At 41.7% G+C, this 14,916-nt stretch overlaps 1 protein-coding gene across 1 annotated transcript; it reads left to right on the top strand.

Moving 5' to 3' along the window:
- The first annotated feature begins 16 nt into the window (after window positions 1-16).
- On the top strand, window positions 17-12,210 carry LOC138961598 (histone deacetylase complex subunit SAP18-like). Its single transcript, XM_070333257.1, has 3 exons — window positions 17-153; window positions 7,293-7,399; window positions 11,362-12,210. Exons 1-3 carry the CDS (start codon window positions 85-87, stop codon window positions 11,654-11,656), a joined length of 471 nt encoding a protein of 156 aa, XP_070189358.1. The 5' UTR covers window positions 17-84; the 3' UTR covers window positions 11,657-12,210.
- The last annotated feature ends 2,706 nt before the right edge of the window (window positions 12,211-14,916 follow it).

The following is a 14,916-nucleotide window of genomic DNA, read 5'->3' as shown; positions in this document are numbered from 1 at the left end:
AGACAGATGCTAACAATCCCTTTTCGCTCGACTTCAAGGGGGCTTTAAAGGGGAAATAACTCTTAGCAGCTTTCGATTGCAAAAATGGCTACCATTGAGTCAGTTGTTGAAGACAACAGCCGGGAAATTGAGAAGCCCATCGACCGAGAAAAGGTTCTTACCAATTTTAATCATTTTGATGACATGTTTTATAAAATTTTCATTCAGACAAACTTTGCTTGCTTTTTACATGTACTGGTATTACTGGTATGGAGGTCTCCCTTTTGCGTACTTCGGAGCGGTGTCACGTGATACGCAGAAATGGGTTGGAGGGCAAGAAGCGGAACGGCTAGTAGCGTCAGTGCGCCGCTCGATGATTCGGGAGTGTTTTAATTGAATAATGTCAAAATCAGGAACAAAAACGGTCGACCAGCCAAAAGAGAAGTACATTACATCATTGAGTGACGTTGCTAAAGTGCGATACTTGGAGAAATTGACCGAAGCTCTTTAGTTTCAGACTACATATAATTTCTGCTTCAGTGTGTGTGCATGAGTTTTCATTTTGTTATTATTCAAGAACTTGTAGTTCTATTTCTAACTTTGTATGTTTATGTGTGAAGCTCTTTAGTTTTAGATTACCTATTATTTCTGCTTCAGTGTGTGTGAGTTTTCATTTCATTGTTATTCGAGAAATGGTATTTCTAACTTTGTATGTCACGTTTGGAGAAGCGATTCTTTTTTCCTTTTTGGGATCAAGTCTGGTGTCTGCTTTAGTGCTTACTTTGATATTACCTTAGAACATTTATTGTGAACCTGTAAATGTGTAATGTGTGTGTGTGTTTTTTGTTCTTCTTTTTTATTTTTTCTATTTCTTTTTACTTTAGTGCTGCTGAAGACAGTAACTAAAAATTTCCCTGAATTCAGTGTTACGTGTTTTTTGTTTTTAATTTTTATATATATGTTGACAATGACAGTTCAGTTAAATAAAGCGTTGAACACATTATATGTATTTTAATTTTTACCAATCTGTCACTCTGTGAATGTGAAGCTGGTGTGAGTGTGATATTTAACACATTACTTTTGATTTGTACCTAATCTCTGCCTTTGTTAGCTCCAGTAGGTGTGTTTTCAACAGTTTTGTTCAATTTTGTGAAACGTTACTGTTTTGAGACAAACCAGACACATATTTTTCCGTTTGGGACAGCTGGGCTCAACATATTAACTTTGTTGACTAAACAAAGGAGCCATTACACAGATACACACTCATTCTGACAATCACTCACCAGATTCTTCACAATTAAGAAATGTCTCAGATAAGACACACGCAAGCTTAAAAAAAAAAGTCTTAAGAACAAAAACGTTACTGCAACAACAATGTATTTATTAGTTCTTACTAAAAATCACATGCTTCAATAAAAAAAAGCATAAACTGTACAGACATGCTAACCAGCACTGATTAAGGCACACACTTGGAGTCAAAAAGCTATGGCATCAACATAAGCAGTGTTGAATCTGTTTCAAATTGCACACTTCAGTCAAAAAGCTATGGCATCAACATATGCAGTGTTGAATCTGTTTCAAATTGCACACTTCAGTCAAAAATCACATGTCTGACAATGAGTGAATTAGTGTTTCCAATCAATGAACGGTAACTGTTTACATATAAAAACTGACAAAAAAGTGAAAAAAAAGAAAAGAACTGTACACACACACACTTGGCATCAGATCTCAAAATCAAATAAGGAATAGTGTTGAGTCTTGAAAATGCTTTGAATTATACACACTTGAGCCAGGAAGCAAAAAAAGGAACTACACTCATGCCAGCCAGCACAAGTCATACAGATACTGTACACAAGTCAAATCAATACTGTGTTTCAGGTTTGGCATCCACATAAACAGTTTTGTTTCTGTTTTAAATCACACACTTGTCAATAAACTATACAGACATGCTAACCAGCATTGAATAAGGCACACACTTGAGTCAAAAAGCTATGGCATTAACATAAGCAGTGTTGAATCTTGTTTCAAACTGCACATTTCAGTCAAAAAGCGAGTGAATCGGTGTTTCAATCATTAGCAAAATTAATACTGCTGTTGAGTAAATCTCGGTGTCTTCCTCCAGCGTCGACTTTCGGAATTCTGAAAAATGCAAGAGCATTTTCTTTGTTGCTTCGGCTTGTGCAACCGATTATGCAACAAGTATTCACCATCTTGAATGAAATTTAGCCAAATCGTCGACGCAAATACGGAATCGCCGCAGCGAAACTTCGCGATCGGCACCACGCTTCCATGTTTTCGCTAAGCGGCGCGGTGGCTTCTTGCCCTCCAAGCCCCGGTGCGCACGAAGTGATGACGTCAATAGGGAGACCTCCATAACCGAGGGCCGGGTATAATTAAAAGCAGAGCGGCGCGTGCACCACAATCACAATGATTAATCAATGTCACAAAATGTGTACCCCTCGAGTCTAATAACATAACATAAGCAGCTTATTACTATTAGGCTTTTCAGCCTTTGCGGTAATGTTGAACTTTAGCGTTGTAAATTCATAGCTCACAATCCACTGGAATGTATTGTAAGCATCAAGAATGAACTGAACAGATGCCTTTCTTTATGATTTACAATTACATGGCTTTTACTTAAAATAGAAAAAGAAAAAAAAATGGGAACAGCCATTTTTTCGAAGATGGGAACTTAACTACGTTGATATTACAGATGCATTTTCTCATCAGTTTTATCAATCAAATGATCAAATTAATTAGGGTAATCAGAATCTTGAACTTTAGTGTGTTCAAACTTCAATTCATAGCTCACAATCCAGTGGCATTTTTTACTTATTTTTGATAAGCGGGCCGGATCCCTGTAAATGTAATCAAGCCAAAGAACATTTGTCGTGAAATTAATTGACGGATTGAGCTACAAACTTAAAGGCATATGTACGCGCTCCCGTGTTTACAAAGTGTAGTTTGCCCATAATCGATGTCAAACGCACCATAAGACCATATAATGACGATATGTCACCATGCGCGGACCATAATACATGCATTACAGCTTGTTCTAGCCTCTGAAAAAGTGAGGATGTCAACAAAGCCGCGGTGTTAGCTCCCTTGCATCAACGTTACATGTGTTGCCAAATCTATAAATAGGACGATCCAGATCAAAATGAAAATTAACATATCTCAACATTGAAGGGGTCCTAGACCACAATATTTTGCAGGGAACTTAATTTAGCATGTCTCCAGCTGTTGGTAAAGCAATTAGCGTGTATAGTCATCGAGTACATATGCCTTTAAGCATGATTAATTAATTTGGTTGTTTGATCGACAAAAATGAGGCGGGAATGGCTAAGTTGTCAACCAATTAAGGGACATCACTACTTAGGCAGGGATGTCGTTACGCATCGGACATAGACCGATTGAAAGGCTCAAATGTCAGATTTACTTAGCCGCATGGCGGTCAGATGTCCTATCTTTTTGAACTGAGCGCTGTCATTGTCCGATAAGAACTTCATTCCTTCGGACAGCGTGATAACTGATATTCCATATTTTCCGTTCAAGATACACATTTTCGAAAAGCGACCGAAAAGCGAGCCTATCGCCTACAGGTGCACTGAAGTTGTGCCGTGCTGATCTTGCGTTTTCGGGAATTCCGAACCGTTTGCGATATGAGCCGAATGGGTACACCCGTCTGCAAAAAGTTAAAATTAGGAGTACGGGAGACAACTCCAACTGACTATAAGTCTTGCGTCTGCTTTTGGTTTCAGTTTGCGACATTTTGACGAAGCGCATTGAATTATGCCACCAAAATAAAACTAAGGCCTGCCAAAGATCAAAAAAAGCTGAAGACCTTTGGGTTTTCAACGGCATAAACAGGTGAAAACACGGCGAGCGTCATTCTTGAAAATGACAGTGCCAATGACAGTGTTGCCGCTGAAACTAACGCATGCACGGAAAGAGAGGTTTTGACTTTTGTACTTGACATGGTGTCGGCACGACAGGAAATTCGCAGAAACGGTCTTTTAATTATTCATGGCTGACCCTGTTTGGTTGGTTAGACATTGACAGCAAAGAGACCATACTGCTTTGTCCAATCTGTGTTGAAACGGACTTTAAAAAAAAAAATCTCAGTATTTCATTTTCTAGTCAAATCATGCAGTTTGTGAGACAATCAAAAAAAGAGTGCTGAAGGTTTTGGTTGCTTTTTAGATGTTTGTTTCTTTTTGTGTGTGTCCTATTTGGAACTAAATTAATAAAACAATATGCAAAAATGTTCGGTGTATATGTACTATATATATATATGTGTGTGTTAAAGTTAGGAACTTTAACCTCTGTAAATTAGGCAGAAAGGGTCTAAGTCTACCAAAAATGAATGCATTTTTTTAGCAGGGTTCTAATATCTGTCTGGAAATTGAAAATTGTTACTGACCTTGATGCTCTAGAGTAGAAACTGTGAAAGCAAGACACAGACTGTGACAGAGCTACATAGGGGCGCCAAGATCTTGAATGAAAGTAACTCTTCAGACTTGATGATATAAAGCAGTGACACATTTAACTGTGTAGACAGTCTTTGCATGGCATCCCATTTATGATTTGTTTTCACTCCTGTAGTAAACCAAGAGCATGGGTATTTCAAGTCTTGTCTGCAACAAGAAGTTATTGGATGATCGGTTGCGTAAATGGCACTGCAAAACTTTGACTTTTACTCAGCTGTAACACACAGTGTAAAAATGTGTGTTTTTTGGTCTCAGCTCCACACAGCAGTTTAAGGGGCTACTGCTAGTGTTAATAAATCATTGCTACTAATTATGCTTCCAGCTATCGCCATTAAAAAGTTGAATAGCACAAACACAATATTAAACAATACCACACACACATCGTCTCAAACAACTTTTCTTCTCAAGCATTTCTCAAGATCTTGCTTTGATTTAAAAAATAAAAATAAACAAATCGCGTAATAGCAAAATTACAACATTTAGTCAACTGACGAACTCAGAATAAAACTGAACCCACTGCATTTTTTTCAAAAAGACAAAACAGTTTTGTCGGTGGCACAAGGAAATCGCTCACTTTTTTTGTGCAACACGAAGTGAAACTGACAAGCCAGAAAAACGCAATAGCCTATTGCAGGTAAGGCCAAATAAAAATATATGTTGGTTTAGGGTAATCCGAACAACCCTATTTTCTCCTGCCAACCCTAAAACTTTTTTTTCATTTATAAAAAAAACACAAAAAACTTTTGGCACATTTTGCAAACCATACTGAGACTAAGAGAAGTAACCTCCTTTAACAATCCACAAAATTAAAAAAAGTATAAAAAAAAATGTGATTACCGACCCTATCTTTTTTGGTCACGTTACCCTAAACCAACATATATTTTTCTTTGGCCTAAGCAGGACAGAGTGCAATCTATATGCTTTTGGAATCGGGCAATGATAAAGAATAAGATGACATCATTTTTGGATCGATTTCTCAAATTATAATCATAGCACTAATTAAACTATTTTCGTTAATTGGGATTACATTTTAAGAGTAAACATGACATGTATATATTTTTAGATTCAGAATTTAATGAAGAATACGATGCAATCATTTTAAAATCTGTTTGCAAAAAAATCGATTTTAATGACAACTTTAACGAGCAAACTCATTAAATAATTTTTAAGCCTCCAAACTGAAATGCAATACCAAAGTCCGGGCTTCGTTGAAGATTACTTGACCAATATTTCAACTAATTTGGTTGAAAAATGAGAGAATGACAGTGCTGCCTCAACTTTTACAAAAAAAGCCGGATATGACGTCATCAAAGACATATATCACAAAAAAGTCTGGGGATATCATACCCAGGAACTCTCATGTAAAGTTTCATGAAGATCGGTCCAGTAGAATCTCTGAATCGCTCTATACAGAAACACACACATACACCACGACCCTCTTCTTGATTCTCTGTCGATGTTAAAACATTTAGTCATAACTTGACTAAATGTAAAAAGCACCTCCACTGCTGGCAACAACAAACAGGCTATAGATAACATGATTGGTTAGATCATGATCCATAAACTGATCCATAAACGTTTCAGGCGCTCTTGCAATGCTCTCTGTGTGCTGCCTCTTTAACACTTGTACTAAAACTGTAGTACATGTACCAAGCAAGTCAAACTAACCATAACAGGGGAGGTAATTGGATTTTGTGCTACTTGGAAACCATAGGTTCGGTTGCCTCCCTTGGTCCAGACCGATGAAGCAATACTTCTTGCAAAGTTGTGTTAATTTTAACTTATGATTAAGGTTTCTGCAGGTGGGGGGGGGGGGGGGGGGGGGGGGGCGGTGGTTTGGTGGTTTAGGCACTGTATTCATTGATGATGATGTGTTGACTGTTGGTGCTACCTGTTTGTGTAATCAGAGATTGTATTCATGGATAAATGATGTGTGACTGTCACCTGTGTGTGCAGACACTATTCGTGGATTTATAATAATTGTGTGACTATTACGTGTGTGTGTGTGTGCAAGGGCGGATCAGTTGCTTTGTAAGGGGGGGGGGGCACTTTGAATCGAAAGTGAATGTGATGGGCGCGAAGCACCCGAATTTGCTAGGGCCGGGGGGCCGGGGGCATGCCCCCCCGGAAATTTTTTTTGCCCAAAGAAGCAAAATGATGCCATCTGGTGCCATTTGAACTTAGAAATGGTCATAGAATCAGCATAGAAAAATCTTTTTTTTTCTTCTTTTTTTTTTTTTTTTTTTTCGGGGGGGGGGGGGGCACGTGCCCCCTGTGCCCCCCCCCTCGTCCGCCCCTGGTGTGTGTGTGTGTGTGTGTGTGTGTGTGTGTGTGTGTGTGTGTGTGTGTGTGTGTGTGTGTGTGTGTGTGTGTCAGAACTGGGAACCCATATATGATCAGTACGGTCAGTGGGGAAAAATACGACAAGAACAATTCCTTGACTACTTTTTTTCACAAGCGCATCCCGAAGGCGATCCACGTATTTTGACACATGATTAGTTTTTGTCAATAAACATTGAAAGAAGCATTTATTTTAAATATATTGGTAAACTTAATTAACGATCGTGTAAAGCATGTTTGAATCATGGATGTTCAAATGCTGTGCCTGTGGAGTACGCTTATTTTTCTGAAAATACACCAAGTTTGTTTGAGAATACTCCAAATGCAAAACAGGGGTTTCCAGGTCTGGTGTGTGTGTGTGTGCAGACACTGTAATCATGGATAATGATGTATGAGTCTATGACTCAGACTGTTATGTGTGTGTGTTGTGCAGACAGTTTTCATGGATAATGATGTATGACTGTTACACTTGTGTGTGTGCAGACATGTCCACTGTTGCTGCGCGTGTTCTGCAGTATGGGACGTCACCACTCTCTCATGGAGTACGCCCGCGGCAACACGCCCACCAATGAACTGCAGATCTACACATGGTCAGTGAATCACAAACTACACACTCAAACAACACATTACACAGCACAAACACCACCAAGTTGCAGATCTACACATGGTCAGTGACTCGCACACTACACACTCAAACAACACATTACAGTACACAACACAAAACCACCAAGTTGGGTAAAGTGATTTTTGAGTCACTTGAGAAAAAGTGACTCTATGTAATCGGTCAGTGTTAGTCTGTCCGGCCGGCCGTCCGTAGACACCACCTTAACGTTGGACTTTTCTCGGAAACTATCAAAGCGATCGGGCTCATATTTTGTTTAGTCGTGACCTCCAATGACCTCTACACTTTAACGATGGTTTCGTTGACCTTTGACCTTTTTCAAGGTCACAGGTCAGCGTCAAAGGAAAAATTAGACATTTTATATCTTTGACAAAGTTCATCGGATGTGATTGAAACTTTGTAGGATTATTCTTTACATCAAAGTATTTACATCTGTAGCCTTTTACGAACGTTATCAGAAAAACAAGGGAGATAACTAGCCTTTTCTGTTCGGCAACACACAACTTAACGTTGGGCTTTTCTCGGAAACTATAAAAGTGACCGGGCTCAAATTTTATGTGAACGTGACTCATTGTGTTGTGAATAGCAATTTCTTCCTGTCCATCTGATGCCTCATATAATATTCAGAACTGCGAAAGTGACTCGATCGAGCGTTTGCTCTTCTTGTATAAAAAAAAATGTTGTTACTAAATTCGTTGGCCTGAAACTAATACATCAATACTGAGAACCCTGGATCAGTCATCACCGAGAAGGGTAAGGCTTCACTATTTTATTTATTTATTTATTTATGTTATTTATTTACGAGGATTTATATCGCGCACGTATCTCACCACACAAGGCGACTCAAGGCGCATGTTACCTATTAATGCCGAAACCAAGACTGAGATGGAAACCTGAAGACTGAGACGGTTCGCGCAGCGCTGGTCAGTGGGAATCAAGTGGTTTTGTTTGAATATTAAAATGTGAGTGATGAGAATGAAGGGTGGGTAGACAGAGGGTGGTGTTAGTCATAAGTTGAAGCAGCAGGGTATGAGTGTGTCAGACAGTACAGAGTGGGTACCTGGGGGCAGTTCCTGTGGTGAGTGCAGAGAGACAGGGACAGCAACCCGAGCAGGACCGGTGCCAGGAGCAGACGTCGCTGTGAGGCCTTGAAGCGGCCTGCTCCTCTCTCCATTAAGTGTCGCCTTTCACTTAGCATTGGCTTGACATCAATCGTAACCCGACCCCTTCCGCCACTCTCAGTGTTGGGGCTTGGCACCGCACGAACTACATGCTAAAGAAAGAAGACGCGGTAAAGAAAAACGTACTTTGAAGGACTATATGGGTTTGGCGTCAAGTGAGAGAGTGAGAAGTTGTTAGGTATTCGAGTATCCCCCCTCCTCACCCCACCCTTCCCTTCTGCCACGTCTGAAAGGAGTTGTGGGTATGCCTTGAGGTGTCAGGTTTCGGGTCTCATGCAAATGAGGCCATGACAGGGAAAAAGTTATGGGTTTGCACCCAGGTTTGGCGCGACTGAAAGCAGGGGCAACTATGCAACCACTGGTGCACTGATCCATTGTGCATGTGGTGTTTGGCCAAAAAAAAAAAATTGTCTGTTTCTGGTCACCCGACCGACCCTAAATTTCGGCGCCGACCCTAAACTTTTTTTTTCCAAACTCAAATTTTTTTAATTTTTTTTGGTGGTAAAGGACAGGGTGAGAAAATGAACAACAAAAACGTGTGAAAACGAAAGTCCGCTGACGATTTGTAAATGTGTTGAGTGTCTTGTCTCTATGTATAGTGAATCCAGTCTCTTTGCGCGATTTTTAAAGTTAGTTTTATTGGTCTACATTTGGGGTTAAAAAAAAAATAAAAAAAATAAAAAAATCCCGACCTACCGACCCTATTTTTTTTAGCCATGTTACCAGAAACAGACAATTTTTTTTGGGGCCTTATTGGAGGCATAGTCTCACGGTGTGCTGCAGGTCTCTGTGAAAAGGGACACTTTGATGGGCGCTGCCAGCACCCACCACACCAACACCTACCACACTGACTCACAGGTCTTGGTGTCGCAGCGCCCCTTGGATTACGTATCCCTTACTGTGTGCATTGGTTTAAAAAATATTTTATTCAGAAACATTAACAAAGCAATTTAGTTTATGGTTAATGAAGGAGCACAACAAGACAAGCTTATGAATGTGCTCTGAGAGACAAAAGAATAAATAGGCGGACGATAATATAAATTCATAATATTCAAATCCATTTCCCACGGTGTTACGACGACGGTTGACCATACATGCTGCAACACTGAAAATACATCAGCTAAAACGTGCAAGTTTTATTTATTTCTCAGCATGTGAACGCAAATAGGGGAAGGGCTCCTAATATGGACCCCTTTTTGTTTCATGCCGATAACTAGCTTGTTTTTTTGCGAAGAAGTTTCATTTTGTGTTTGGTAGTCCTTCTCTCTTAGGTTAACCGTTGGGCATAATTAGAGTGAAATAGCTCTGATAGACATTCAGCAACAATTAAATTCAGAAACAGTCACACATGGTCCATATTAGAAGCCTGGGCGCCCAATATGGACCAGTGAAGCGGCCTTCGCGAATCACTGTAAAAAGCCCCCTATACTTCAAAATAGCATGATTCAACTTAGTGTGCAAGTCAGACTAATCAAAATATGCTTTAGATTTATCTGTTTCGGGTTGATGAGAGCATTATTTGAAGCACACCACGAAACTAAAGAAGCTTATCAAAAACAGAGTGAAAATAAGTGAAATTATTAACTTCCACGAAAAGAAGACTTTTTGTTATATTTTTTTGGAAATCTCGAGGGATAGTTATAGGTTATTTTCAGCAAGCTTCTTTGTGAATTAATGAAAATAGCCTTTAGCTTTTATTTTCTTCGATTTGTTGAAGGTGGTCCATATTAGGGGACTCACACACTTACTTTGAGATTTTGCTATTATTTTTTGTTTGCAGTAGAAAATCGGGGTCAACACTGCTTAAATGTAACAAATACGGTCTGAGCTGTCATATAATAATAGCAATTTTTGTGTGATAAAAGCTTTGGCTGTGGACAGAAACGAGTCCGTTTTAGGCGGCAAATTTAGAGTGAACGCTGCCAAAAGTGAAAAAAAGAGAAAAAGCCTAACGGTTTTGAGGTTTGTATATCTGCAACTGTTTTGACATGTGCAAGTTATCCAGAGAGGGTGAATACAGCGAATGAAATTGTTTTGAGCGCTCTAGTGCAGTTAGTTTGTCAGAACGGTAGGTGGTCCATATTAGGAGCCGGTCCATATTAGGAGCCTTTCCCCTACTGTCAGTCAGACAATTTTAAAAATCACCTTTGAAGGGTTTAAAGGCAAAAAGGCCGTGCCTATAAAGGCCAGCGGTTTTTGGCCCAATTCCACATTCTCGTTTTCTGTTTCCCAGTGTCGAGTTATGACGACAGCCAAACCTTCACGCACACAAAAATCACCGGTGTTTTGTTCAGCAGTTTACGGCTTTGAAAACTTGCCTTGGGCGATTGTGCATCGTATTTTGTTCCGATGTAATTTCAATTTGTGTTGACAGCATTCGGCAAATAGTGCTGTTGAAGAGAAATTAGAATACAGATATAAATATATATTGCTGTTTTGATTGACACGTGGTGTCATTTGGGATATCTCATTGGATAGTCTCACTCCGCCCTCTTTCTGTCATCAGGCCCTATAATTGCTACGGAAGTGTAACACTAGGGAAAATATTCACAACAAACTGCACGTCGTTGTCATCTCTTCCACGCAAAGTGTTTTTCCCCCCACGCTGGCCTGATTAGTGCAACTCGGTGTGTGTGTGTGTGTGTGTGTGTGTGTGTGTGTGTGTGTGTGTGTGTGCGGGCTTGTGTGTGCGGGCTTGTGTGTGTGTACGCGCGCCACAGTATAGCTCTATATCATGCTGTGTCGACAGGATGGACGCCACGCTGAAAGAGCTGACGTCACTGGTGAAGGAGGTGAATCCCGACGCGCGGCGCAAGGGCACGTTCTTTGACTTCGCCATCGTGTACCCCGACCCCCGCAACCCCACATACCGCCTGCGTGACATCGGCACCACGTGCAGCGGCCGCAAGACAGCGGATGACGTCTCCACCCTCGCCTCCAAGAAGTTCACCATCGGCGACTACCTCGACATCGCCATCGCCCCGCCCCGCGGTGCCGGACAACCGCCTCCTGGCATGATGAGGAACAGGGGACGACCCTACTGACCGCATTGACATAGCTCACCCCTACCCCCGCTCCCAGACATTCCCCTCTACCCCAGCCTTCAGGCAGGAGGAATATGGGACGGCCCTACAGATAGCATTCACATTGCCCCCGCCCCAAGTCGTGTGTGTCATTATTTGATCAGTTCATGTCAGGTTTAGTAACCCATGTTCACCGAAAAGTACCTGTCCTAACCATCGCTCATCGTTTCGTCATTACAGAACAAGTGTCAATATGTCGCACCACAGGCTGCTACAATTTGTGGGATTTCATCAGATGTAAGCAGGTCTGTGGAAACGAGTACAGATGCTGAGTGTCAGTTTTTAAAACTCATGGAACTGTAGTCAGTGACAGAGTGTCAGTGTTTTGAGGCTCTTACCGACCTGCAATCATAGTGTTTCACGTTGCCTATCATCCGCATCGTTCAGTGACTGAAAGGCGGGAGAATGAATAGTGGAAGACGGTCCGTGTCATTGCGTCAGCTGTCTTTTTATTGATTGCTTGCTTTTAACTTCTTCGGTACACTTAGGAAATGCAAATAAATGTTGAAGGCGTTCATGTAGTTCACTGTGTGTTCAACGTATGAATGTTTATGATACCACGTAAGTGTGAAATCCAGATGAGTGTTCACCTTTGCTACAACTGTGGCACTGTGCGCGCGAGAAAGCGGTGTGTGTGGATCTCTCTCTCTCTCTCCCCCCCCCCCCCCCCCCCGCTCACATACACTCACCATAAACACACGCACACACAAACGCGTTTACTCACTGACAGTGACAGACGGAAGCAGTGGATACTCACCAATGTTCAAAGCCTGAAATCAATAATACTTAGGCAGGCATCACACATGCACCCAGCATAGAGGATATATACTTGTGGTGTCAAGTGATTAGTGGTAATCAGACATGCACTCACCATTGAGGATAGATACCAGTGGTGTCAAGTAGTCACTGGGCATCAAACATGCACCCGGCATTCAATGATGATACAAATTGTGTCAAATAATCAGTAGTCGCCGAACAAAACAAACATGCACCCAGCATTGAAGGGAATGTACGGGGTCTGCAGCTCATGTGGTGTTCAGCAAAAAGATACATGTGAACAATATAAGATGTTTGATGGGTTATTGACAGACCAGCTTTTTTGTCGGTCCGAGGGGGAGCATATCGTCTTTTGTTTCTTATTTATTGACCAAGGCCGAAGGCCGTGGTCAATAAATATGAAACAAAAGTCGATATGCCCCCCGAGGACCGACAAAAAAGCCTGTCTGTCAACAAACCACCAAACATCGTTTTTGTCATCATTTTGGTAGTGAGAAAATAAGTGCACAATCAACCCAGGGAGCCATGCTTTGAAACACGGGTTCCGCGCTGATAACCACACGAGTCCCGGTTTGATAACCACTGGCAATCAAAGCTGGCGTGTGAAAGCAACTTTCTGTGTTTTTGAGTTCTTGAATGTTGGGATGAATATGTCAGGTTTGAGGATGCACAGTTCTGTAGGTTCATCTCGGTATTCCACCCCCTCGGCTTTCTGTTGTAAATATTAAGCTGAGTGATCGAATGTGGAAGCTACGTTTGGTCAAAGATCACAGAAGATTTGCGTCGTGCAGCGAAGGAAAGAATTGCGATCTTGTTTCCGACTCAGTATACCTCTTTGTTTTTCATTAGACATGTCATTCTGCTTGCTCGGCTTTGTTAGATGTTTGCATATCTTGTTGCTATTTTTTTTGGGTCTTTATTATTATTATTATTATTCTTATTTGTGCTTCGTTTATCGATACAGCGTCTTGTGCACGGGTCAAAATGTGTGTGTCAGGGGTCGTTTTACTTGAACTTGACGTTCGTGTTTCTCCGAACGTCTGTGTATCGAAACACAGATATGCACGCACTCCATGACTCTGTAAGAAGACAAAACATATCGCTAGGTTTCATTTGTTTTTGATGAATGTATGACCTTTCATGAAGTAGTTTTGTTTTTTGTTTACTTTTGCCAGTTTGCCAGTTCGTTTTTGGAACTTGCAAATCAGTGTCGTGTCGTCTGTTTAGGTCTGGGGAAACACCAATGAAAAGAGCCGAAGAATCCCCGAGCGTTTTTATTGGATTCGTTTTTGATTATCCATGTATAACCTGCTTTCTGCAACTGTGGTAACCGGGGATTTATTGCCTGGGGAACATGAGATTTATTTCCCAGGTGCTTGTGAATGAAAAATCGCGAAAATGATGACAAATGTGTATGTTGTGCATGTTCCGGGGCAATGCAACTTGTGTGAGCCACTAGCACAGGGGGGTGACGATCGAGCCTGACTTGCACTGTGGCCACGTGTAGTGGGAGTCGGGTGTCCTGCTGATAACCATCGCCACCCGGGTTACAAGTAGCCTGCGTTCAGGGTAGATGCAGAGCACAGCTAAGTGACACTCTACCCCGATAAATACCCTTACGGTGCAGTCAAGCCGGGTATCAAGTTCTACCCGGGGTCGGAAAACGGGTGGACTGCCGGGTAAGCTGACCCCTTTCCCGGCAGGTAACGAAGGGTGTGCATGTCACGGAGCGTTTACCCCGGGTGTCGGCTGTCGTGTAACGGCCACCCTGCTTTGTCCTCGACACTGTCTGCATGGCGGCCCCCACGTGCTGCACGCACTCTGTCCGATAGACGTGCTGGTGCTGGTGTTTTATTTTTCCTTGTTTTTGTTGTTGTTGGGGGAGGGGGGGGGGGGGGTAGGGGGCCGTGTTCTAGGAACATTAGGGTAAGCGGACACTTGGGTTCCTTACATATTTGACATACACAAAAATCACTGCACGTGAACTGGTCCCCTGCACGAACTGTTTCAAAGCGCTCTTCGGGTTACAGATTGCGTCTGATACCCTGAGAGTATGCAAATACTGACAAAAGTTGGACTGGGTGGTGATGGTGGGGATCCACAGGCCTCTGGTTGCATGTGTTGATACAAGCACATTGATTTTTCGAGGAGTTTACTCGGTCGTTTTACTTTTAAAGGCACAGTGCAGCTCACAGCCTACGTTTTGCGTTTTTGTTGCAGCTGAGTGCATTTACAGTTCAAAAGACCTCCTATGGTAGCAAAACAAACCCAAAACTACCCAACGACGACATCTGTGAAGCTCGACAGTTTCTTGTTAACGCGAGTGCATAAATTAACCTAGTTATTACGTGGTGTTTGGTCGGAGTTCGATTCAACTGAGTGATTCCGGCCTCTATTTTGTTTTACATAAACTCATGATGACGTCTGACATAGTTTGCTAATGA

This window comes from Littorina saxatilis, linkage group LG3 (genome assembly GCF_037325665.1).
Source record: "Littorina saxatilis isolate snail1 linkage group LG3, US_GU_Lsax_2.0, whole genome shotgun sequence".
NCBI lineage: Eukaryota > Metazoa > Mollusca > Gastropoda > Littorinimorpha > Littorinidae > Littorina > Littorina saxatilis.
Note: the sequence above shows the minus strand (reverse complement) of the source record. Positions and strands in the feature narration are given on the sequence as shown.